This window comes from Chroicocephalus ridibundus, chromosome 1 (genome assembly GCF_963924245.1).
Source record: "Chroicocephalus ridibundus chromosome 1, bChrRid1.1, whole genome shotgun sequence".
Taxonomy (NCBI): domain Eukaryota; kingdom Metazoa; phylum Chordata; class Aves; order Charadriiformes; family Laridae; genus Chroicocephalus; species Chroicocephalus ridibundus.
The window spans coordinates 33,217,381-33,243,738 of record NC_086284.1 but is presented as its reverse complement, the minus strand read 5'-3'; the positions used below and the strand labels follow the sequence as shown (position 1 = coordinate 33,243,738).

General features: G+C 43.2%; 1 protein-coding gene across 4 annotated transcripts; it reads left to right on the top strand.

Annotated features, from left to right (window-relative positions):
* The first annotated feature begins 245 nt into the window (after positions 1-245).
* SETDB2 (SET domain bifurcated histone lysine methyltransferase 2) lies at positions 246-24,505 on the top strand. 4 transcript variants are annotated; one of them, XM_063334042.1, is made up of 15 exons: positions 246-323; positions 674-971; positions 1,792-1,851; positions 4,122-4,244; positions 5,612-5,677; positions 8,430-8,529; positions 9,222-9,788; positions 11,332-11,451; positions 12,678-12,820; positions 13,247-13,475; positions 15,453-15,537; positions 16,517-16,625; positions 17,421-17,752; positions 18,933-19,021; positions 21,249-24,505. In XM_063334042.1, the coding sequence occupies exons 2-15, from the start codon at positions 938-940 to the stop codon at positions 21,364-21,366; spliced, it is 2,175 nt and encodes a 724-aa protein (XP_063190112.1). In that variant the 5' UTR covers positions 246-323; positions 674-937; the 3' UTR covers positions 21,367-24,505. The 4 variants fall into 4 exon arrangements, with proteins under 4 accessions (XP_063190112.1, XP_063190095.1, XP_063190121.1 ...); XM_063334025.1 differs by having other exon boundaries at positions 12,651-12,820; XM_063334033.1 differs by lacking the exon at positions 246-323 and adding an exon at positions 336-450 and having other exon boundaries at positions 12,651-12,820.
* Positions 24,506-26,358: the final 1,853 nt, after the last annotated feature.

The window sequence follows — 26,358 nt, the reverse complement described above, 5'->3', positions numbered from 1 at the left end:
AGCCATTCGTTTGTGCGGCCCGGCCTCGCCTCGCGCATGCGTGTCAGCGCGGAGACGCCGGCGCAGAGCCATAAACCCATAAACCCGTAAGGCCCGGCGTCCAATCACCAAAGGGCTTGCGCCGCGGGGGGGCGGGGAATATATCGCCTCTGCGCATGCGCACTCCCTTCCCCCAGCCCGGCGGCGGGAGCGTGGGCCTTAGTGCGCAGGCGCAGTGACGGGGGCTCGCCTCCTTGGCGGGGCGGCGCCCCCTGGCGGCCGGCGGCGGCGCAGCGTGCCCGGGCGGCGCAGGGGAGCGCGGCGCGGCGCGGCCCGGCCCGCAGGTACCGTTAAGCGGGGGCGGGCTCGGGGGCGGGGGCGAGCGAGGAGGGAGGGCGACTGGTCGGGGCCCGGCCCTTAGGAAAGCCCCCTGGGCGCGGGGTAGGCTGCCCTACGAGCTCCGTGGCGGCCGTGAGTAGCGCCGGGTGCGGCAGGAGGGGCCCTGTGGGGGCTGTCACCCGGCGGGGGGGGGGATGGGCCCGGCCTCCTCCGGGGTCCCCGCACGCCTGATGGAATGCAGAGGGGTGGGACCGGGTGACACGCACACCCCCACTTCCCCCGCGCCTCAGCGCGGCGGCCTGTCCTTGGGTCGGCGCCGCGCGGCTTTAATCCTTATCTCTCCTTCATTCCCCAGATAAGCTGAGAGGAGTTGGGCCGGAGGAGGGTGCTGGGGCCAGGCCGCGGGTGGCCCAGGGTGGCCCCTGACCAGAGAGAGTCGAGCCCCCAGGAGGGAGGTTGTCCCCCGCCACAGGCCGGGTGACCCCATGTCAGCCGTGGGCTCCCAACCCGACAGGCGGCCGGGCTCCTGTCCCCAGGCCCCGCACCCCGCCCGGGGACAGCAAGATCAACCTGCCTGAGCTTGGTGCTGGCGGTAGCCCAGTGAGTGTAGCAGCCCTCCATGCAGCCGCCCCAGAAGATGGAAGAGAAAAAAAGTAAGCCTTAAAAAAAACCAAGAAAACCCCCATAAAATGTGTTTTGAGCAGTCGTTAGGCAGATCTTTTGAAAAGATTTTCTAGGAATCAGCAGTCTTCGCTTAACCTCTTTACCCAGTCAACCAAATTAAATTTCTGTGCCAGAATGAATGGAAATGTTTTTTTTCAGTTACAGCATAGAAAAGATTAACTACCTAAGTAGTTACTAAGGTGTCTTTTATGTTTTTCTGTATCATTAGTGATGATAGTCAGAAATTTTTTTATCTTCAATGTGGTTGAAGAATGCTGCCTTACTTAGTGTTGTTACAGGGGAGATGTCTTGCTTTATCTTGCATCTGTTGAGAAACAGACACTGTATTTTTTTTTTACCTAAAAAAACCTTAATTTTTTCCTGAATAAATCAGTTTAGTTGCAGTGCTGCTGTACTGACAGCATTGATTTAAAAAAAAAAGAAAAAAGATAAATGGGAGCTAATAGGAAGCAGGGATTATGTAGGCTCAAATGAATATGCTGGAAAGTATGGGTCATCTTGTGACAGCTTCATGCTTGAGAGATAACAAGAAACGACGTATGTAACAATAAAAAAAATTCCTCGCACAGGTTGTTTCATTTGAGTGTTCTTCAGCTAGGTCTTGACAAGACGGGGGATAACTATTTGAAAGTGGGATGACTATTTCACTACAATGCTTTCTCATACAGTGCTGCCACTGATACCCACTGTAGTATTTACTTGTATAAATTTTGAAAAATTAAGTAGCTACAACCGTTTTAATTTCTCACCTGATCTCTTACTTACTTGTCCATTCTGCACCTCTTGCAGTGCTGTGTGACTGCTTTGAAGTGGAGAACCTTACCAGTTCCAGGGAGGAGAAGACTGAAGGTAGTATAATTTGGATTTATGGAGGGAAAAGGAAAAGTAGTATATATTTGGCACCACTTCTGGTGTGAAAATGCCTTTTATGGTGTATGTGTAAGATGTTCGTATTTTTTCTGGTAGCTGGCATAAGTAGCCCTGGCCTTGGCTGTTTGTTTCTTGCGCTGGCATTGTTCCCCTGCACAATGCTGAAAAAAGAGATGTATGGTGACAAGGATGCTGTAGAGGGAAAAGAAAATCCCTGCAGAGGTAATGGCCTCAGGCAGGTTTAGAACTACTGCCAGCAGATGCCAGCCCGCACCCTGAGTTGTCAGCTGGTGAGATCATTTTAAATGCTGGTGAAGTAGATGCATCCTGTGTCTTGTTCATTCCTTGTCCTCCTGGCTGGGGTTGACAGTAGCAGCGTTAACACTGGATGGAGGAGAGATTAGTGATGTGGAAATCTGTCTTTTTTGAAATGAAAATTATGTTATGAACTTCATATGAAATCTTTTCTTCTCCATGCAAAACCGAGTTTTTGCTGCTAGAGTTTCAGGGCACTCCAGCATGAGAGTTGGGGAAGCGTTTCCAAGGTGAGTGAGTGGTTTGAGCACTGCTCATTCTAGTATAGGGTTTATTTCCTTTTGGCCTACACGAGATTATAACTGATGACCCAGAAATTAAAAACGGTGTTCTGTCGCCCATCCTCTGAAGTAATCTATACACCAGTGCTATCCAGACTTAGTAAATGCATTGAAATATCTGAAAACAGATAAGAAGTAAGGACAGCAGTTTTAATCTGCAGTGGTGGAACTTCTTACTAGAATTTCTGAATGTTTTTTTTAAATACAGATATTAAATATGCTTATTTCTTGGTATTTTAAATTTGTGATACTGTCATGCACATCAAAAGGATGAGAATGGCACAGGGCAGATGATGTCTTTTGGAGCAGTAGTCTAGTTTTCCAGAAAGTGTTGTGGGTGTTTTTTGTGTTGTGACTTTGACCTTTTCACTTTTTTTTTTTTTTAATTTCTGTGAATATGAAATGATGTTGAGAGTTAGTGCCAAATCAGTTGTTTTACAAGATAAAGTACTTTCAACATTGCCTGTTGTTATTAAATATGATGCTCTTAGCTGCTGGCAACATAAGCAGCTGGGGCTGTGGTGGCAAAAGATTGTTACTTTCTTTACTGTTGTCATGATGCTTTTGAAAGCAACCATAGATTCTGTACTGCCATAGCATTGCTTAGCTTCTGGTATCCTGGACAACAGAAGTCATTCTCTGCTAAGTCGAAAATTAAGGAAACACTGCATTCTTGTAAGGCTAGTAAAAAGTATCTCATGACTGCTGGGGAGGTGTCACCCTAGCACATATGCCAACTGAGATTTGCTGTCTGAAAGTGGAATGTAAACCTAGTATGGTGACAGTGGACTCTGCCTCTAGAAGGAGAGTAGGAAACCAGATTTACTTGTTCTTTTGTGCTTGATCATCGAAGAAGAGAAATGTTAACCATGAGAGAGAGCCTGTTCTCTTTTCTGGTGTTGTCTGTTGAGGTGCTGAATCATATGCCCTTTTCAGAGTCCTGGCCAAAGATGCACTGCTAATGTTTTTTAACAAGAGCTTTCATGAGTGGGCTTAATACCTCCAAGGTACATAGACTTGGAAGAGAAGAGGTTCTGAACCACTAGCCTAAAAAACATTTCTTTAAACAAAATGTTCTTTATAAATATTTTTAGCGGAGGAAGGAGGCATGATATAAGGGGTGTATTAATTATTGCAACTGATATCACTTGGTGAACAAAATTTATCAAACTGAAAATATCTTGAACAGTTTTTCCCTAGATAACATACCAAAAATGTCAGTGAGACAGCATAGTCAGCTTGCGTAGCTAAGGGAGGTTACAGCTATAAAAAAATTTCCAAATGTCTATGTTCAGTTAATTCAGTAGAAAATATTCTCCTGTGTCACTTCTATGAGTTTCAGTCATGACTAATTTATAGTGGGAGTAATTTGCTGGTGTGTGGAGAAAGGCTTTCACAACAGTCTTTGTAGAGATGCTTGAAAAGTTACTTGAACATCATGGACCATCATAAGTCGCTCCAGTTCGTCACTTCTGTTTCACTTTCATTATTAGGTTTAGGAATAGACTTCTGAAAGTTTAAGCCTACAAAAGGAGGCAGCGATCCTGAAATGAGTCGGAGTCGTTGAACAGGCCATTAGGAGCTACTTGTGGTTTTAGGTTTTTAGACTTCCTGGGAGCTGTACAGACTTGTAAATGGAAATTTGCATTTCAGGTGACTTGAAGATGTTTTGGACACAGTTGGGAGGTAGAAGAGTGGATGTCATATTTGAGCAAGTGCAAAATGTGCTGCTGTTGCTGAAGCAAAAGATCAAGAACGGAACTGCCACAAACCAAGGTTTGAAACCATTGTAATAGTTAAGCTGGGCTGCAGAGGAGCTGTGGCCTGCTTTGTATAGGGCTGTGCGATACGTGCCACAATTCAGATATCTCTGAATTTAAATTACTTAGTAGTTGGTGTTTTTAAGCACTTTTAAAAATATATATCGCCTTTTAAAAAAAGACTAATCATTTCATGTGCATTTTGCCATTTTCTCATTTTGCCTGTGTACTTTTTCAAACAATGCGTGGCTCTTAAGCACATGGAACTGAAATGTTTATTCTTGAGAAGTAATGAAATGTCTGCAGTGCCTTCTGTTTTGTTTATCATCAGAAGTTTTAGCCTTTCAAGCTGTTCTCAGTAAACTGTAAACTGTTCTCAGTAAACTGTAAACTGATCTCAGTAAACTGAATGGTTTGGGGTGGGACTATAAGTATTATTTCATGGCAGAGACACCATTATAACTTGTAACACTAGTAGAAAAATGCGACAGCAATACGTTTAAGATTGTTCCTGATTGTTTTTTTTTTTTACTGCTTTATTTAATACATAAAAATCACTTTTTTTTAATGAAGTCGCCCATTTAAATGTAATCTGTGGATCTTACCGCTTTTTTTGTGCAAGAAAATGTACAGTAGTGTAAGATGCTTTTAAACTGGTATAATCACACACTCTGCATTGTACTACTTGCCCTAAATTGGCAGCACAATTTTTTGTGTGCTTAAACTACCACATCTTGGTTTTTTTGACAAAATATTACAGCAGTGCATAGATAAAAGTTGAATACCCAGTTGACACAATGAATCTGTGACATAGTTGAATTTGAATTTTTCTATGCTTTGTTCTGTAAAAATTTCAAACTAAAGTATTAACATGGATTTTGCTGACATATGGCGCCACCTTGTAATATTTGTTGCATGGGGTTAGGGGTTGAGATAGTAACAACACAAACAAGAAGCCAATTCTATCTGAATGCCATTTCCACCAATTTAGGAGTAGCATTAATTCGGTCTTCCAAGATCCAGCCCTTCTTAGCAGGAAGATGACTAGTCTGATGACAAAGTAAAGAGAGAAACTTAGACTAAATTGTCTTTATGTATGTTACTGCCGCTGGAGGCTACTGGTTTCTGTGTGTTTGGAAATATTCCATCAGCTTTCCAAAATCACGCTGATTCACAACTACTAATGTGAGCTGTAATTCTATTGTAATTCGAAGATGTGACTGTTAAGGACTGTGGTGCAAAAGGTTCTAATAATATCAGTCTTGCAATGCTCTAGATTAGCATAGTGAGGAAACAAGTGTCTCTGGAGGCCTTACGCCTTGTTTTCCCTATTATCGTTGTCCCTGTTATTTACATTTCATATCTGTTTTGGTTTTTGCGTAGAATGCTGGCAGGCTTGGATGCTGGTGAATGAAGCTAATTTAGGTGATCTCTTATCTTTGACAAATGGTATGTGCATCTTGATTGTATTTATTTGGTATGTGGATTTATTTTGTCTTATTTTACTCACCAGAAGCTTATTTCCCTTTGTTGAAATCAATAAAATAGATCTGAGAAGCCGGTTAGCATTACAAGGTAAAAAACATAATTATTAGTTTCCTCAGTTTCTGGGCTGTGGACTCTCACCTGGGTTCATACTTCTGTGGTTTGTGTGTATGTGTATATGGCTTGTACCAAGTGAAGAGAGTTTGAACCAGTAAGCCCTGATGAACCTGAGCTGGCTGCAAGCAGAGTCATCTTGTGCGTGGCTCCACTAACTGTAGTACCCTGGCATCCTTTTGCCTTAAATAACAAAGAGAAATCTGTATATGCGTTTCATATGTGTGTTGCCTCCATGCACTTTGAAAGCTATGTGGAAGATTTTAAAGCACAAATCACCTGGTGGTCTGTGAAAAAGGGTAAATCTTCATGATGCATTTCTGCCTCAACCTTGTCAATGCACACCTAAGTTTTTCCTTTTTGGGGAAATGGAAGCAGGGAGAGGAGGAGCAGGAGAGAAGGTGTGAGAGCATGTGTCGTGTGTCAGCTAGTCGCTCACTTGCATACCTTGAAGAAGGAAGTCTACAATAAGTGGAAGAAGGGACTGACCCCTTGGGAGGATTACAAGAATGCCGCCAGAGTGTGCAGGGATGAAACGAGGAAAGCCAAGGCCGCCTTGGAATTCAACCTGGCTAGGGATGTCAAGCTCAACAGGAAGGGTTTCTACAAGTATACTGGAGGCAAAAGGAAGACCAGAGAAGTCGTGGGCCCACTGTTGAATGAAACAGGAGCCATGGTGATGGAGGATGCGGAGCAGGCGGAGTTACTGAATGCCTTCTTTGCTTCAGTCTTTACTGCTCAGCCCAGCCCCTCAGGAGTCCCAGGCTTTGGGGGAAGTAATGGGGAAAGAAGACGACTTCCCTTGGGTTGAGGAAGATCGAGTGAGGGATCATTTAGATCAATTAGATATTCACAAGTCCATGGGCCCTGATGGGATGCACCCGAGAGTGCTGAGGGACTTCCACCAGGAAGTCATTGCTGGGCCGCTCTCCATCATCTTTGAAAGGTCCTGGAGAACAGGCAAGGTGCCTGAGGACTGGAGGAAAGCCAGCGTCACTCCAGTCTTCAAAAAAGGCAAGAAGGAGGAGCCGGGGAACTACAGGCTGCTCAGCCTCACCTCCATCCCTGGAAAGATGATGGAACAGCTTGTTCTGGGTGTCATCTCAAGGCATGTGGAGGAAAAGAAAGCTATCAGAAGTACTCAGCATGGATTCACCAAGGGGATATCATGTCTGACTAATCTGATAGCCTTCTATGGTGGCATGACTGGATGGATAGATGAAGGGAGGGCGGTAGATGTGGTCTACCTTGACTTAAGCAAGGCGTTCGACATGGTCTCCCACAGCATCCTCATAGGGAAGCTTAGGAAGAGTGGGCTTGATGAATGGACAGTAAGGTGGACAGATAACTGGTTGAAAGACAGAGCTCAGAGGGTAGTGATTAGGGGCACAGAGTCTAGTTGCAGGTCAGTGACGAGTGGTGTTCCCCAGGGGTCAGTACTGGGTCCAGTCCTCTTCAATATATTCATCAATGACCTGGACGAGGGGATAGAGTGCACCCTCAGCAAGTTCGCTGATGACACAAAGCTGGGGGCAGTGGCTGACACGCCAGAAGGCTGTGCTGCCATACAGAGAGACCTGGACAGGCTGGAGAGTTGGGCAAAGAGGAACCTTATGAAATTCAACAAGGGCAAGTGTAGGGTGCTGCACCTGGGGAGGAATAACCCCATGCAGCAGTACAGGTTGGGGGCTGACCTGCTGGAGAGCAGCTCAGCTGAAAGAGACCTGGGAGTCCTGGTGGACAACAGGATGACCACGAGCCAGCAATGTGCCCTTGTGGCCAAAAAGGCCAGCCAATGGCATCCTGGGGTGCATCAAGAAGAGTGTGGCCAGCAGGTCAAGGGAGGTCATCCTCCCCCTCTACTCTGCCTTGGTGAGGCCGCACCTGGAGTACTGTGTCCAGTTCTGGGCTCCCCGGCTCAAGAAGGACAGGGAACTGCTGGAGAGGGTGCAGCAGAGAGCTACCAAGATGATTAGGGGACTGGAACACCTCTCTTATGAAGAAAGACTGAGGGATTTGGGTCTCTTCAGTCTGGAAAAAAGACGGCTGAGAGGGGACCTTATCAACACTTATAAATACTTAAAGGGTGGGTGTCAGGAGGATGGGGACAGGCTCTTTTCAGTGGTGCCTGGGGGCAGGACAAGAGGTAATGGGCACAAACTTGAACATAGGAAGTTCCACCTAAACATGAGGAGGAACTTCTTTACCCTGAGGGTGGCAGAGCACTGGAACGGGCTGCCCAGAGAGGTGGTGGAGTCTCCAACTCTGGTGACATTCAAAACCCACCTGGACATGTTCCTGTGCAACCTGCTCTAAGGTGACCCTGCTCTGGCAGGGGGGTTGGACTAGATGATCTCCAGAGGTCCCTTCCAACCCTATGATTCTATGATTCTATATGCAAACATGTGAATTTTGTATAAGTTATGAAAAACAGCTTTTTTCAGTAGGGCACTTGCTACCATGCTCTTTGTTAGCTGCAGGTCATAGCAATGCATTGCTTTTAATGTATTTTGGCAATTATCTCTTTAGTAACTAAAGTAAGTTTGATTATAAATTGAAATGTGGATTGCTGAAGTTTTTGCTTGCATACAAATTTTTTCAGGAAGTGATGTGTTTGATAGAGATGGTGTACGGGAAACCAAACCCAAATTGCAGCGTCTTACAGATGACAACACTGCAGATTCCCTAGAAGGTTCTCACAGGTCAGTGTATTTAATAGTTTATTCCAGTTCCTTATTTGACATATTCTTTAGTGCATTCAAGAGGTATTTTAATCTCGCTCTTGTATTTCTAAATACAATGTTTTAAACCCAGTCTTGAATCCTGCCAGTTTTCAAAGTGAAAATGTTTTTAACTTGACCTACGTGGAAAACTTGAGGCTTTTAGTAGATGTGTCTAATTTGCCACGTGAGAACATTGCAGAGTAAAACAGGTCATTAGATTATGAATAAAGATCCACAAGTATTAACAGGATTATCAGGGTTAGGACTTAACCATGTTTGTGTTCAGTTCTCAGGCTTTCACAAACTGTGCAGATTGTTACACACGTGACTTAGTCTCTCTGTTTTTAGTCTCAGGTACTGATTTGGAAGATGGGGGTAATGATATAATTCCTTTTTTTTTGTTTGTTTGGTGTTTTTTTTTTTTAAGTGTTCTTTCTGTGAAGAAGCTGTTGTCTTTGGTTTTTAATGCCCCTGAATATGTCTTCCTATGATGTTAGGACAGTAACTCAATATGAGCAGTGATTCAGTGAAACCCTTGGCCTTCTAGCAATGGTCTTTTTCTTTCCTGTGTTAATAACATTGAACCACTAAATAAATGAGCATTTTACTGGTTGCCTAAGATGCTGCTCTTTTTTCTTTTCTTTTTTTTTCTCCTTTTTTATTCCAAATAGAAAAAAAGAGGAGATGGAAAAAACAGGTTCAGGGAGTAAAGAAGCATCTGGTAAAATTCAAGATTTACCCTTAAACCTGCAGTATAAGAAGCACAAGTGCTCTAGTGCTTGTCTTGCCAACAGATCAGCGGGCTCCTTCAAGGGTGAAAATCCTCTTAAGATACCAATCCTGTTTCACTTTCAAAGGCGCCATGCAAAAGCGGACTGCCTTTCGAAATCACTGGATGTGAATTATAAAGCTCCTTGCGGTCGAAGTCTGAGAAGCTTTCAAGATGTGCAAAATTATTTGTTTGAAACGGAGTGCAACTTCTTATTTGTTGATCACTTCTCCTTCAACACATACGTACTGTTGGGCAGGAACACTGTAAATCCCGAACCCCTTGTGTTCGATTTTGATATTAGCAATGGAGCCGAGTCTGTGCCTGTTTCTTTCTGTAACGATCTTGACCGCGCAAGATTACCTTATTTCAAATATCGGAGGGCATCGTGGCCACGTGCTTATTATCTCAACAATTTCTCCAGCATGTTTGTTGATTCATGTGACTGCACAGATGGCTGCATTGATAGGTAGGTATAAAAATCTAATCCCAGACAAGCGATGTGTGATGCCGCAATAGTAGGGTGGTGGTGTAAGTGTGAAGGTGCACAGTACCAAATAATGAGGGACCAACACTGCTGGAATATCTGTGGTAGTTGTCTTGTGCCATGCTTTGTGTTGACTGACACCACTGTGTCTTTATCTTCTCCAGAACTTGGGTGCCCCTACCCCTCCAGCCCCTGTTGTAGGGAAGGAAGCGATCAACAGGTGTATTATTGTGTTCTTTTCCCTTTCTTCCCAAATTGGCAATGCTTCTCCTCCAGGTGAAGCTGGCAAGCAGATCTCTCAGCTTTGGGAAAGGAGTGAGGAAGGAAGTCTTGTGCCAGCAGAGGAAGGCTCATTTTCCTGGCAGACAGGGAAGGATCCTGCATGGCAGCTTCTGCTGCAGCTCCTGCTCTGGGATCATATCCTGGAGAGGGGATGGGACAGCCTGGAGAGATCAGATCATTTGGAACTTGGAAGGTTGCTGAGGGCAGAGGAAGAAACATCCCTGTTCACAACCTCTACATCCCATCCTTCCCCTTGTCTCAACAGAAACAGAAGTAGTCACAGAAGACATTTGTGCTCTGAGCAGTTCAAATGCTGTTGCTCATTGCTGTCTTGAGAAAAAGCCCAGTAACTCTGGGCTACGTATTACTCTGTGGGAACCTGCCACGGTTAACATATGGGAGTTTGGTGATAATTTTGTCCACTTTCTTGAAGGGTGTTTGTCTTTGACCTGATCTCTGCCTGTAGGTGTTATTTGGTGTTGAATCCATTTTGTACTGTTGATAGCTAGGGCAGTTGCATGTGCTGGTGTGCAGTATAATTGCCCATGACCCAACAAAAGCTTGAAATCACAGCCTAGTACAATGAAGCTTCAGTAATTAAAGTTATTTAGTTTCAGCTGAATGGTGGGGAACAGCAAGCACATATCCTGCTGCTTCTTTGCACTGAACTCCCTCAACAGTTGAGGTGCTTTTGACGTGCAGTTTTGGGTTTCAGGATTTGGTCTGTTGCTGTTTGCTCAAATGCTGTGGGTCTTTGGTGTTGTCATGACTAGGTAAATACCAGCATTATTGCTTGAGTTCTCCACTCCGCAGTGTGAAATTCTTCATTTCCTGGGGCCTAGGGTGGGAGGAAGGTAATGAAGGAGTGGCTAACAAACTGGAATGCTGTGCCAGAACAGGTGATTTTAATTCATTCATTCAAGCCATTTGGCAGTGTCCTATTTATGATAAATTTCTGTCGTACTTGAGCTGTTTGCATGCGCCTTTTACAGAGCTTGGTGGAAGAATGGGGTTGGGTTGGGGTGGAGAGAACATGATGATTGTAAACTTGCATAACCAGGCAAGAGACAAAGAGAAGGGTAGGGTGCCTGAAGTGGCCTTGTGGAGAAAAGTGATGGGGGGAAAAGCATAGGTATGTATAAAACTGTGTGTGTATAGTCAAGTACATTTTAAATTTTCTGGATTTATGTTTGATTTACGCTGCCCCAAATACATTCTGATGTGTTTTACTGTTATCTTCTAGGTCAAAATGTGCATGCCTACAGCTAACTGCAAGAGGCTGTAGTAAAATTTCTCTGTCTCCGCGTAGTAAAACATGCCATGGATACAGTTACAAAAGACTGGAAGGACCTGTTCCTAGTGGGTAAGGAAGACAGAACTATTAACTGTTATTTTATTTGTATGCTCTTATTTTACTCCTGGAGTTGTAAGTACTACAGGACTAAAATAACTGCAGTTTCGGGATTACTGAAACCTTCAATTTTTCTCACCAGATCAGGATGACAAAAAATAATTAATGTGACTTGAGTAATAGGATGGGGAAAAAACCATTTTTGTACTGAAGATACTGCAATTTTCACAGCTTAGTTCAAGGTCCAAGAAAAGTGTAAACAGTAACACACTGTTACTGGTCCAGGAGCTCAGGCGATGGCTGGACCATGAGCTGGTTCATTCAGGCATGCCAAGGGAAGAAAGGAGAGGGGAAGGAAGCCTGCCACAAAGGAAGGAGTTCTATCACAAGACCATCACAGTGTATAACAGCGGAAGAAGTGGGAAGCAGTAGCCACCCTTGGGTTTGTCCTGTATCTTGTCCACCCATTTGACCAGAGTCCTAAGGAAGTATCAGCCAGCTGATGTTGCCAGACTCTGTTACACGTGACTCTTCTGAGAGTCTCCAAAGCCATCCCAAAGCTGCAAGTGTTCACCCTTTCTCTTATTTAGCTCCCGCGGATTAGTATGTGGCCTGGGGAAGGTGCCAGAAAGCTCAGGTGTTTAGGAGAGGAATTGTGCAAGATAGCTTTCTGCAGCAGCCAAGGGCTGAAACCCCAGGCTTAAGGAGCCCTTTTCAGTCCTTTGTACTGTGTGGTGTTAATTTATTGTTGGTGTGCAGAATTAAAGCTGCCAGCAAACCCAGAAACAAATGCAAAAAAAAGCACAATTGTGAATTCTTTTAGAAATATTTTGTTAAATCCTAAAACTCATGACAACTGTGCTGAGGTCCAGGGAGACAGGTTGTCTTCAATAAAATCTGTTACAGCATAGAATGAGGTGCTTCATAGGGATTTCTGCTTCTGTGTGATTTACTTCAATAAAATAAAAAGGTAGGATTTATTTTTCTTGTCTCCTTATACCAAAATCTGCCTGACAGACTCTTAAAATTCATAAATCGGCAATCAAGAAAGTCACGAGCATCAGAGCACTGATGCAAAATCAGTTTTAGCCGGAGTCTTTATTTTTTCGGTTAACTGCCTTATTAATGTTCAGGAGGGAAATTAATAATAGCAAATTTGTTTTAGTAATGCATTCTTTTATATTGTGTTTTGTTTTGCTTCCTCTTGACAGAATTTATGAGTGTAGTGTGTTGTGCAGGTGTGACAAGATGATGTGTCAGAATAGAGTTGTACAGCATGGCATTCAAGTCAGGTTGCAAGTGTTCAACACAGAAAAGAAAGGCTGGGGTGTCCGCTGCCTAGACGATATCGACAAGGGGACATTTGTTTGCACTTACTCAGGTAACAGAAGGTGACCAGTGGAAGACGCATAGCATAATTCTCCCTTTTCTGTGACCTGGAATTTTCTTTGTGAAACAAACAGGGAAATAGGGGGTTGGAAGAGAAGTGAGTCAATATAATCTTAACTTGCAAGATGATCAAACAGACGGAAGAACCTTGGAGAACTCTGCAATACAGTGGTGTCAGATAAACAATCAAAGCATTCTGGAGCAAAGCCTATCTCAGACTGTGTATTTTTCCCTCACAGGCCTGTGCATTGTGTGCCACGGCTAGTTTTCCTTGAGTATACATGCATTTGTATTTTGCTTTCACAAGTAATGGTCTTGTATTTTTTTTTAATGTAAGTTTGCACTGCAATAGTGAGCGTGATCCATCTTGGCAAACAAACAATTTTAAAAAAAATACAATCTTTTCTTTTTCTTCCAGGCAGATTAATGAGCAGAGCTGAAGTTCAAGTATTGGGGGATGCTGGTCAAGGGCTGAAAGAGAAGAGTGCTGTGAATGACAGAGGCAATGGCTTTTTTTCCAAAAAAAGAAAACTTGACACTGATTGTTCAGACTCCGTAATTGAACTAGTACAGACTGACAAAACTGACATTCTTGAGAAGCAGCAGTCTTTGTCTCAGACTGTGGATAATGAAAATAAATTAACCCCGTAAGTTTACCAAAACAAACAGAAGCATAACAAAGCTAATACTCTGCTATTCTAGAGAGTCCTTTGTAAAACTTAGAGTAGAACTGCATGTCTTCAGAGGGTGGGATTTTTTTCTTTCACAGCTTTTTTGTTAGTTCCTGATTATTTCTTCTAGTGGGAGAGAATTTTTTCCTCTATACTGATTTTACTTCCTCTGTGTACCACTCGGCATTTTCTAGAAATCCAGTTCATCTCCTGGTTGTACTTGATCTGTTCAGGGCATTAATCATTATGCTAATTTGAAAGAATTAATGAAAGATACTTGAGATAAAGATACTTGATGACACTGAAGGTTTTGATAACAAATCAGCCATTAACTGTCCTGTCCTTTGCTCCCAGTCTCTAAACCTCTTGTTCTTTGTAATCGTTTCTGCTAGGAGTCTTAACCTTTCCTGTTAAGAGCCTGACAACACATTGCTTTTGCAGTGAATTATGCAGAAGTTCTGTTCCTGTTTACATTTTACAGTCAGGGCCTCATAGCCTATCGGGATTCCTAAAATAAAATTGCTGCAAAATAGCCTTGTGGCTTTGTCAATATCATGCTGTAGTCCTTTCAGAAGGAAGTCAGGAGCTTTTTTCTTAAACTTTATTCCTTGCTCTGCCACACTGCTTTGTGAACACTTTCCATTGCTCATAAATGATTGCAAATTCTTGCTCATTGCCTAATAGAAGCTTATTGTGGATCTTTGAGAAGAACCGTGAAATTGCAAATGGAAACTCTTTAAAATATCTGCCAATATATTCTCGCTTGCATTTCAGTATCTTGGAAACCTAATGAATTTTTCATTGTCTAAATTACATAATTATCAGCAATCAACTGGATTTTACTTCTACTAAGTGCTTTTACTAAAAATTGCAGGGAACCACAGATTTAAAGTTGCATTTACTGTCCTTCTGCCTTAAATCTCGTACATTTTCTTTCCTGAGAATAAAAATGTTTCACATGTGGGCTGTGTAAAAAATATGACAGACAAAAAGACTTTGTTAGATGCCTCTTAAGAAATGACAATCCAGCTGATCTGAGAGGACATCAGTGTGCTAAGCCTGACATGTCGTCCACCCAAACAGATTGCCTTTATAAGGACAAACAATGTAATCATGTAATAATGTCATAAGTTCTTGTGGCTGCTGCACCTTCTGAATTTACGAAGGGGTTTAAATCTTAAGAAAGCCTTAAAAGAGTAGTATTTGTTGCCATCATCAGTAATACCATGATGGGTTTTGTGGCAAGAAAATACATACTAAAGTTGTAAGTTTTCTTCAATAAGAGCTGTTACTTATTGCTAGACTTCATACAGATACTAAGATTAGTTTTGAAACTGGTGTTTTCTACTGCACAGTGGACGTAATCCAAATGAATGCAGTTTTTGATATTGTATATGCCAGAAGAACCGTGCTACCCATCCTTCAGTCTTCTCCTGATGTGAAGGAGTGAGGTTCTTTTGTGGGAGAGTATTTTCTGTATCTGCCGTATGTTGACCGTCTCACCCGCTGTCTCCCTCTCTATCCTCCCCCTCTATCCTTTGTCCCTGCAATGTCCTTTCCTGTTTGAAAGCTACACTGTCAAAAATGTTGAAAGTGGTAGAAGAAAAAAGGCAAAACTCTGTCTGTAGGTGCTCTATTTTGAGATGATCTGATATAATAAAACAACAGAGAATTCAGTTTTCAGCAGGAGAACTGCAAAAGGATGTAAAAGCAGATGCTGATCTCTCAAAAAAGTATGAACAACTTTTTTTTTTTACAAATACTATTGAGAAACTAACCTAGCTCCTCCATTCTTAAAGGCAAAATACTCACAGAACCTGGGATGAGGCCGGACTGCAAGCTCTGGTGTAGTCTGTTCTTTATGAACTAGAGACTGTTCAAGAAATGTGCGTTGTGAGAGTTATTTATAAGTCTTTTTGTCTTTTGTAATTTCCTTCTGACCTTTCTGTACAGAGTTCGTGCAAAGAATTCAAGTATTGCAACCGCGAGGAGACCTGGAACTAGAATAGCTGTTTTTCATAATGACCAGCTAAAAATGGTAATAATAATAGGTTAATTTTTCACTGTGCTGAATATATATATGTTAATTTTGACCTTTTCATCTTCTACTTTTAAATAGTGCTAATGATCTTCCTTCGTGAGATTGTGTCACACTGTGAGCTAAGCTGGCATGCTGGAAGCTATACCCCATCCCTTCTCCATTATCTCCAGTCCTTCAAGGTGTTCCCTGAGACCACTACTCTCACAGCCTTCCCTTCTCCACCCTTCACTTATACTCCAGCCTTGAGAGTCTTAAAAACCCATTCTCCTCTCCCACCCCCTGTTGTAACTGACTGCAGGGTTAGGGGGTCATTGTGGTAATATTTTTGTAATGTCTCCCCGAAAAATTACATAGCAGGGAGAGAAGAGAAGAAAATCTCAGGAGTTGGATGCGGTTTTCTCATGCAGTGGTGCAGTTGGGAGAATTTGATCTGACCTGGGTGTGAAGTGTTACCTGCAAATGCATGCAAAGGAGGGAAACTGGGGTAAACTTACTCTGTTTCATTGCACTTAAGAAATGCACGTGGGATTTTCATGCTAATGTTTGGCAGCGCCGTCCATTCTCCCATAACTAATTGCCTTTTTGTGGTGGGAGATGAGAAATCTTGCCACTTGTGTTCATTTTATTGAAACTGCGTAAAAAGCATGTTTGGACTTTGGTTCAGCAACTTACACAAACGTGTTTAAATTCTGATTAAATTGTTGGGACTTAAGCACGCACTTAAATAATTTGTTGAGTGGGAAGCTCCTTCCAGGTTATTCTAAAGGATAATTTGAAACTAAGATAAATGTTGCATTGCAGTATAAATGTATGAACTTTTGAAACTCAGCCATGAATGCATGAAACTATGCATTACAGTAGGTTTGAAACTTCACCCCTGGAGTCCTAAAAGCCACTTGCTATCCTGTGTTGACCTAGATTTGCATACAGCAACAATACATCACAGCCTTTTCATTATCTTTTATTCTGTTTAAAGGAAATTGATACACTGGTGCACGCTGCCAGCTCAGATGAAGATAATAGTTCTCAGATTCATCAGTCAAGCAAAACAAAACTAACCAGTGGAACAAAGAAAGGAAAAGAAAGTAGGTTTGCAGAGCTATAAATACTGCACTCTTAGCACACTTGTGCCCCATGAGGTGATTTAAATAGATTTAAAATGTAGAAAGTGACCTCTGGACGTGGGCAGGCCTGTTCTCAGAGTAGAATGGTGTTGCCCGCGTCATGCTCAGGCTGTCTCCACGAGAGGTCAGCGGTACAGAAGTTATTGCTGCCTTGCATAATACAGTGCATTAACTGGTACAGGGCAATCTTTTGCCTGCAAAGTTGATCTTGGGACATGTTGAACAGTCCTGACAGCAGCTTCTCAAATACGGTGCAATTGTGGAAAAGTCAGTCTTGCAAATCTTACTGTGTCACACCCAATACAGGTTTCAGTCGACGAAACTGGAACAGGATATAGCGCAGGGGTGGGAGGACCTCAAGCTGGAGAAGCAGTGTGAAACTGATGCTATTTGCACGTGCATCTTGTTTCTGTCTTAATTACAGTTTGTGATTCTCTCAGGAATTAATGTGGAGAATGATGATAAAATGCTATGTGGAAGGAATCAATTTGGAGCGGGATTTGAAAAGAAGGGAGAGTCTAGGTCACTCACAGGACCCTTGAGCAAGTGCTTTCAGCACCACAGCAGGGAGCAGTCGTTTGTGGGAGGATTGATGAGACGTGGAAAAGGACAGTTGTGTTATAGACTTGTAAATAGCAAGGAAGCTGTGTACGTTTTGGAGAGCAAAGAGTGGGTGGATAAGAGTTCAGGGACAAAGAAGGGAAAGGCTTTAGCCTTAAACTGACGTTGAAGAATAACTTATGTGTCTGTTGACAGAATCCACTCATCAGCAGAAGGAAGAACATCCGATGGAAATTAGACGGACTGAGCCTGCTGACGTGGACAGTGCAGAATGCAAAAAAAAGAGTCTGTCTCTGCAGGGTGTTGATTGTGGCAAGTCAGGTGTGCTGCGTGACACGTGTGTTGTGGGGCCATCCAAAAACATAGCCCTAAAAGCTGACTGCAAAGAGGAGAATCACAGGCAGTCAAAACAAGATGCATTTTGTGAGGAGGCTGATGGTGACAGGACACTTCTGAAGAATGCTGATGAAGAAAATATTTATGTACTGGATGCCACAAAAGAAGGAAATGTGGGTCGTTTTCTTAACGTAAGTAAAAATTTGCATGCGTTCTTTTAGTTGTCTTAGCTTAAATAAATAAATGATGTATTTGCATAAACTAGAAAGCTTTTGCGCTTAAACTATATATGTGGTAGGTGCATGACAAGGCAGGCTATGTGGTGCTCCCTGCACTCTGAAGTGACAGAACAGCAAGTTGGGTCACACTGTCTGTTAGTGCCTCCATAAAATGATGCATGCTGCATACTAGCTGTAGTTTTTGGCACCACTAGGTTCCTGAGTGAAGTATTCCCCAGTAAGGAGAGACATCTTTCTCCTGAACTTTTGAACAGCCTGTTTTGGGGGTCTAGAGAGCAAATGTCCCATTTTGTTGAACCACAAGCCTTCCCCCAACCTCATTTTTGGTTCCGCAACCACTGTAAATTCTAGCTTGTGCTGATTTAGGATAAGTGTTGTGGTCTTGTAGGAAATTTCTGCAGCGTTCAATCATAGGTTCAGAAAATGGTCCGTCATACTGTGTATGTATCTGCTAAAGTCTCTCAATTTTGACTCGCCAAGAAATAGTAGTGAATTACTAAGTACCTCCAACTAAGGCGAATGTTTCATAGACGCGTCTGCATGTACTCTGCAAGTACTTCTCTTTGTTGGCATGAATATGTGTCCTACAGTAAAATCCTTGCATATGTTTAAGCTGTTCTTCATTGCAAAAGTAATATGCTGTTAAGATTAGTAGTGCATCTTGCTGAAACCTTTCATCTGCATCCATGACCATACACATGTTCCTGCGTGCACCTGAATGACCTTTCATGTTTTGTATCTCTTTGCCAACATATGCAATCATTTAATCTATTGCTTGCTCCCTAGCACTGCTTCCCTGGCTGACAGCAAGAAACATCTGTCCCATACTGATTATTTGTGGTGCATCCTGAATCAAAGATGAATTCTCACCATAAATTTCTGGAGCACAGCTTGATAAAAGAACTTGGTTTTCCTAGGCAAAAGTAATTCCGTAATATGATGGAAATAATACTTTAAAGAGACATAGTTACCGCAAAAATAAGCAGCAATGGAACTGAGTAATAGGAATTATGTGTGTGCTGAAGAAGGGAAGGAAGAAACTGCCTTTACTAGTGACAGATATCTGACACAAAATAGATTCTTCAACAATGAGGTGTTTCACTGTTTCTAATTCAAATATTCTGTTTTACAGCACAGCTGCTGCCCAAATCTCTTTGCACAAAGTGTGTTTGTAGAGACTCACAACAGAAGTTTCCCATGGGTGGCATTCTTCACAAACAGGTGAATTTCTGGAAATTTAATGCCGTTCATTCCAGGTACTAGGGGTGCTCAGTTATTAGGAAATAATTATGCTAAGGGGATGGAGACGCTTAGATCATGAAACCATAAAACTACCTTCTTATTGGTGACTTCTTATTTTGCACTGAAGACTGAAGAAATAGAGCTGTTGATTATCACTAATGAGGGGTTTTTTTCAGTTTTGCACTGAAATGTAAAGTGAAGAAACTTAATTTTGATGCATCCATTTCAGTGATAATCTTAGAATCATAGAATTGCCTGGGGACCTTTCAGATCATCGAGTCCAACCATCAACCTAACTCTGACCAAAACCATCACTAGACGGTATCGCTAAGCACTACATCTACCTGTCTTTTAAATACCTCCAGGGATGGTGCCTCAACCACTTCCATGGGCAGCCTGTTCCAATGCTTAATAACCCTTTCAGTGTAAAAATTTTTCCTAATATCTAATCTAAACCTCCCCTGGTGCAACTTGAGGCCACTTCCTCTTGTCGTATCGCCTGTTCCTTGGGAGAAGAGACCGACCCCCACCTCGCTACGCCCTCCTTTCAGGTAGTTGTAGGGAGCGACAAGGTCTGCCCTCAGCCTCCTTTTCTCCAGCCTAAACAACCCCAGTTCCCTCAGCCGCTCCTCATAAGACTTGTTCTCCAGACCCCTCACCAGCTTTGTTGCCCTTCTCTGGGATCACTCCAAAATCTCAATGTCTTTCCTGTAGTGAGGGGTCCAAAACTGCACACAGTCCTCACGAGGTGGCACTAGGACACTCAGAGATGAAAGCTTCCTCTGAAAGCAGAAGATGTGGGTCTTCCCTTAGGGGACGTACAGGAGGTACCGAGAGCTGGTGCCAGCGAGACACAGGAAAGTGGCAGCTAAACCCAGGAGGGGAAAGATTAATTGTATGAATGAAGCTAGCTGATGCACGTGACAGTGGGAGTACTGGGTGAGAACTTACAATTGAGAGCAGAGGATTCATTCCAGACAAATCAACCCCAGGGAACACTAGTCCTCTGCAGAGCCCTGCAGCCCTGGTCCATACTGACACAGGTGCTGTGAATTGCACTGTGAAGAGAGCTTCCAAGAACTGTGAAGACAATGGTTTGAAATATGTCAGAAAAAAGATTTTGTTTTAGCTAGAGTCTTTCTTGCTTAGGTACTTGGTGAAGAAGTGTGTAGTGGGCACTGAGGCCAGTGGAGGAGGAGCTAGTGGTCAGCAGAAGACACTTAGGGAGGAAGATTGTTGAAGGGATGTTCCCCTGGCTGGCCCTCTTGCTTTCTGGCAGTCACCCTTTAACAACTTTTCTACATTAAGGACTGCATCTGGATCATCGAGCTGAATTGAATAGCTTCTGTGGACTTGCCCAGTCACCTTTCTATCTGTTTTATATTTTTGGTCTCCAGAACATCTTAAGGTGGCAAATGTCAGGTTGCAATTATGTCCTCATTTGGTTTGTTCTCACCCTGCTGCCTGGTAATTCACTGGAAGTCTCTTATATTGTATCCAGTGAGAAGTTTCAGAGAACTACTCTCTTCTTTGTAATACTCACATTTTGTTGTATTTTCCCTCAGTTGTCCCTCAGCATCTTAGTCTCGGGTATTTAATTTAGCATTCATTTTGGGCAATGAATTTCCTACCTTAGAAATTTCTTCTCTTTCATGTACTGCCAGAGCATCTGGTTCATGAGGAGCATGTGTTTAATTATGAGTGTTAGGCTTTGTGCACATAAATGGTGCAATTGCATTAAAATGTAGCTTGTCAGACCAAAGACGATAGTTTTCATCACCAGTGTATCTAGAGATCTGTTCAAACCTCAGTGATGCACTGTACATAGTAAAAATAACAAAACTGTGTTCTCATTTAGATGTATTCACTTAAGCGTTTTTTCCTTTTTATTGTTTGATTTGTTTTTTTCCCAAAATTTGCCTCGAAGTTAGAGCAGGTTGCTTAGACTCTGATCCTATTGCACTGCTTGATAAGTTCTTTTCTCCTGCGTGTGGGTATTCACACTCTCCATAGCTCTGGTAGGCAAAGCAGCACGCACGTGCCAGAGACTCATTATATCTCTTGGTTTTCTCCCAACAAGCTGCCTGTGTGATACTCCCTGCCCCCTAATATTTTGGGGTTTGCATGCAAGTCGTTGGTGACAAATTATAAGCACAGTACTGTTTCACGTAGTTCAAACAAATTGACCGAGTGTTTTATTTCTTAGGCATGTGAAAGCTGGAACTGAACTCACGTGGGATTATGGTTATGAAGCTGGAAGCATGCCAGAGACAGAGATTTCCTGTCAGTGTGGAGTTCCGAAGTGCAGGAAAAAAACCTTATAGGCAAAGCTTTCCTGCTGTCAACACATCACGTACCTGGAGATTTATATGCTGGAATGGACTTCTGTACAGCGAACAGTACGCTTAAGTCAGTGGTGCTAATTCTATTCAACTAAAATGCCTTTCACCTGATCATTTTTTAAATTTACATTTAAATGCCACTTTTGTGGTTTACAGAGTTAGACCTGTTTGTCATAACAGGCATCAAACTTCCCAGATAATGTCTCTGCTCCTAGTCTTCCACCCCTGCCCCCCTTTTCATTCACGAATAAAGTTCTGCCATCTGCAGCAGAGACATGACTGATGCAGGGCAGTGGTTAGTTGAGGTTTTCTGTGCCCTTCCACAATGCTGAGTTAGCAAAACTCAGTTTTCCGAAACTCATTATGAATGCAAGTCTGCCTGTTTGGAAGCTAAGAATTATTAAAATACAGCTAAGCATGATGAATCCAGCGGGACAGATAATCTCGGAGAGAGATGAGATTAATTAGAACAGTTCTGCAGAGCTGTGTTCATGCTACAAAGTGAGCTGGGCAAGTCCTGCTCCTGCAGGAGAGAAATGACTGGTTTTTTGTTGGGTTGTGTCCCTCTCCATGTTTGTGACACAGAGAAATCCTTGAGAAATCCAGCGTGCCTCATTTGAGTGCCGTGTTGGGTAGTGTGGGACAGCTGTGCCACAGAAGTCCTTGCCATGTGGTTTGTTGGTGAGGGAGAAACAAGCTACATTAGGTGACACTGAGTAGTGTAGGTGCAGGAGGCGGCTCTGAAATAGAGCAAGGGGTGAGCGTGCCGATGTGTGGCTTTTGAATGTGTTGGAGCCTTCTGTAAAGAAGGTGGTGTCACAGACAGGTGATTTAGACTTCTTGAAGAACCAGCGCCAAAGGTATCAACAAAAGTGGTTTTATTGAAGTAAGATGTTGTAAAAGTGATACTTAACAGAGTTCAATGGCAAGGTTCACTGTTACTTACTGCAGAGTATATGATACTGATTTAAACTTACCAACACAAAATCTTAGTGCACTTTAATACAAGGTTATAATGTGTGATGTCGGTCACTTACCAAAGACCTGCAGTTGGTCAGGGGTCTCAGCCTCAAGGAGTAACCTTGAGAAGTGTCTCAGCTCAAGGGGAGATCAGCGCCCTGCAGCCATGCTGCCCAGCAGGCAGAACTCAAAGAAGGTTCACTCAGGCTGTCATATTTACGGAATAAAGTGGTTGGCATGTTGTCAAATTACCTGTGCTGGAAAAGGTAAGCATGAGACTCCTTGTACCCACAAATTCCTTCATTCCTTGATAAATGAGTCTTGGAAAAACCACCTACTGTTCATATGTTAATCGCATGGTCGGTGTTCTAGTTTCCAAGCCCATATGCATCAATGCTCACCATGTCACCCTGTTCCTGTGAGGGTTTTCAGAGAACAGGTTGGAACTAGAGAAGTTTTTGGCCCAGTTATAGCCCAGGCCTTTGCTTCTTTTGGAGACTGAACCAAACTACTGCTAGTTTGGTCAAGGAGTCAAGTGTATCTATCACAGATGGATTTATAGAATCATAGAATGGTTCAGGTTAGAAGGGACCTTAAAGATCATCTGATTGAAAGCTGGTCCTTACCTTGACTTCACCTTACCTTGACTTCCTGAATTTGTGGGAGGCCATGCATGGCAGATCATACAGAATTGTCTGTTGGTAATTTGCTCAGCCATTAGCAGATTTTGTCATTGGATTTCCTATTTTACAGAGCAGAGGGAAGTACTGTTTGCAAGAGTTAGTGATGATTTAGGTAATCATATATGGGAATGAAACATATGCTGTGAGAGACTGCCGTGGCCACGGAGTAGAGATTTCAAGCCTACAGCTATACTGCAAAATGAAAGAGGAGCAGGAACCAGTTCCTCAGCCCTGAGGCCAAGAGGTAACAGATGGCTTATGTCCACATGGCTTAGGGTTAGCCCTCTTTTGATTGGGTTTCATCTCTGCTGTGTAGCTGTAGTGGACAAACATGGTACCTGTGGCTCTAAGCTGTTTTTTGAGTTTGGTTTGGATGTGTCAAGCTTAAAAAACATGGGGTTATGCTGCAACAGACGATGCTCTCACATTTTTCAGCAGTCTCAGCATGTGTGAGGAATTTACGCCTGTTAAAAGTGGTCCTTTAACAGAGGTATCAGACCTGTGAAATGTTCTGCTCGCAATGAAGCCTCAGTTCTTCTCTCCCATCGCCTTGTTTGAGACCTTGGCACATCCATCAAGCAAACCTCTCCTTAGTTTTTGTCCCAGTTGTCGCACTGCGGGCTTGTGTGTGGTTTCATCATGCATCGTCAGGGCTAAATGCAGAAGAGCGATGTTACCCCCAATGTTGGTGCAATACCGCTTCAAAAGGTCAGAGCCACACACTTTTGTCCTGATCCATCCCCCTCCACCCCTTTGTCACTGAGGAGCTCCACCGTGTTATCAGCAGTCAGCATTCAGCTTGATTGCTTCTTCCTTCATTGAAGATCTGTCTCAGAGGGAACATAATATGCCTTAGGATAACATTGTGCAGTGTAAAAACCTCCAGAGACATACGGAATGGTGTGGTAAGCCCACTGGTAGCCCAGCAGTGGTGTAAGACTTTCTCCTGGCTTGAGGTAGAACGGAACCAATTTTCAGTAATGTTACTTTTCAGTTAAGCCTCTTCTAACTCTCTGAAATTAACAGTGTACTTTTCAGACATCTTATCTAGCAGATAAGGTCTGATGTTTCTAGTGAATACCAAGGCATGCTATGCAGAGAGGCTCCTGCCTATGCTTATCGCTATAACAGCCAATGTCGGCGCACTTTCTTATTTGCCCCATTGGAGGGTCGGAGGCGGAAGAGCGTAGAGGGGTCGCACCTGTGGGGAGGAGCGGGCAGGAGAGGTGACCTAAAACTGACCAACAGGGTATTCCGTGCCACCTGCATCATGCTCAGTATAAAAGCTGAGGGATCAAAGGGATCAGGCTCGCTCTTCGCTGGCCGGCATCCAAGGAGCACTCTGTTCGTCTGCCTTGGATTCTGATCCGTGTGTTCTGGAATCCAGTTCAAGAATCCAGTTCCCGTCCATCATTGAGTCCAGTCTGGGACTTTCCCAGTGCCTGCCGGTGACGTGATCATCATCCCAGGAGATCGATACTGGTTTTGTATATATTGTATATATTTCATTATTTTCTTATTAATATTATTATCTTTTCTTTTTATTATTAATATTTCATTAAAGTAGTTTAGTTTCTTTTTAACCCGTAAGTGTCTCTCTGTTATTAAAGAGAGCATCTGTCGTTTGTTTAGTGGCCAGGCCAGCCCAGACCAAACCGTGACAGCCTTTCACACAATAGAGATGGGGAAAATATCTATCCTTAAGCTCGACTTGAATGTGGAAAAGCAGATGGGAATGTCATTAAAGCATCGGGGGTGGGGTGGGGGGAGTACATTTTACTGCTGTTAATTGTATTTCCCAGATGGATGGTAGGAAGTACGGTGCTGAGGTGGGGAGGAAACGCTCTGTTTCTTGCTGCAGAAAACAGACCTGATGTTTCAAAAGATAAAGCATTCACTTGCTCCGTGTGGTCTGCAACTGTCCGAGAGCCTGCTGTCAGCGTGGATTTTACGTAGGTATGTGTATGAGACAGGGCTTTTTGGCTAGCTGTGTTTATCAGGTCTGTCTTCAGGCTGGTGCTTCTTCTTGTCCTCCATGTGAGGATACAGGAGATAAAGCAGTTGCAACCCAGCTTCTGGTCCCCTTGCAGTCTGATGCTTTCACTGCTCGTGAATCTGACATACTAGATGAGAGATTGTAACATATCCTCTTGCAAACCTACCTTACAAGGTATGTTTTCCGCCTGTTTTTATAATTTTATTAGAATGGGTTCTGCTGAAGGTGGCTGGCAAGTATCCTCTGCAGATAATTGCTGTGCCAGTTTGATAGACATTGGGAGAGTGCTCATCCAAACTTGCTCTCTGCTCAGCTCTCAGTTCCTCTGATACACATCTCAAAGATGGGTGTGTTTCTGAACATAGCCCCTCGTGCCACCTGTGCTTTAGAAGAGTGTCGTGTAAAAGCACCAAGCACAAGCACCGATGGAAGAATAGGTGGAAATGAAATGGAAGAATAGGTGGAACTAGATGATCTTTAAGGTCCCTTCGAACCTGAACCATTCTATGTTCCAAGTGAAGCACTCAAAAGCACCTGTGGAGTGACGCGTTCAGGACTTCTTGTCAGCCTGTCAGGGGTACCAAAAGAGAAGATGATGGGAATTAGTTGCATTTAGATGTGAAGCAGAGCTATGGAGATGCCCTGAAATCACAGTTTCTATTGACCTGCAGGGGACCGAAGGTTTTCCAGCGCTGATAGAGGACTGGCAGATTAAGGGGGAATTCTGAAACCAATTTGGGCTTTTTCAGGGTGGTACCTTGTTCCTGTGAAATGGTGTCATCCAGCCATGCTGTGTGGACATTGCTGATTCTCCTGGTGAGCAGGACAGTGAGCAGGACTGTCCCAACGGAGGGACAGTAGGGATGTGAGGACATGTAGGGGCTGCATGACCTACCAGGAAATAAATATTAGTGCCCAAAGTGAGCATACAAATGCAAAGACAGCTGAAGATCACCTATGGCATAGGTATGAAAGGAACTGGATTGGAGCACATTACACTGATTTACTTTTTTGCCAGAAAATTACTGAGCACTAATTTCCAGCTCTGCCCATTTTGGCAGAACTGTATGGTTCTGTAGAGTGGGGGTTTGGAAGAAGAGGAAGATGACAGGAGCTTTGCAGTTGGTTTTCCTCCACAGAGAAATTATTTTTTCTGTGTTGAAGAACAGACTTGCGTTATGAAGATTTTCCTAGTTTAAGCCTTACGCACCTGTGAGGATTCTTGAATCCAGTTGACTCATTCGAGTACCATCCAGATAACAGATTCAGGGGTTGGTGTTCTGTGGCAGCATCTGGCTAATAGATACAATTTAATTGCAAGCCTGGACACAGGGG

Bases quoted from the DNA above. Each gene is read 5' to 3' on its own strand.
- SETDB2 (XM_063334025.1), top strand. From the start codon at position 938: ATGCAGCCGCCCCAGAAGATGGAAGAGAAAAAAA. The intron at 972-1,791 runs GTAAGCCTTAAA...CACCTCTTGCAG, and splicing joins GAAGATGGAAGAGAAAAAAA to TGCTGTGTGACTGCTTTGAA. The intron at 1,852-4,121 runs GTAGTATAATTT...TTTGCATTTCAG, and splicing joins CAGGGAGGAGAAGACTGAAG to GTGACTTGAAGATGTTTTGG.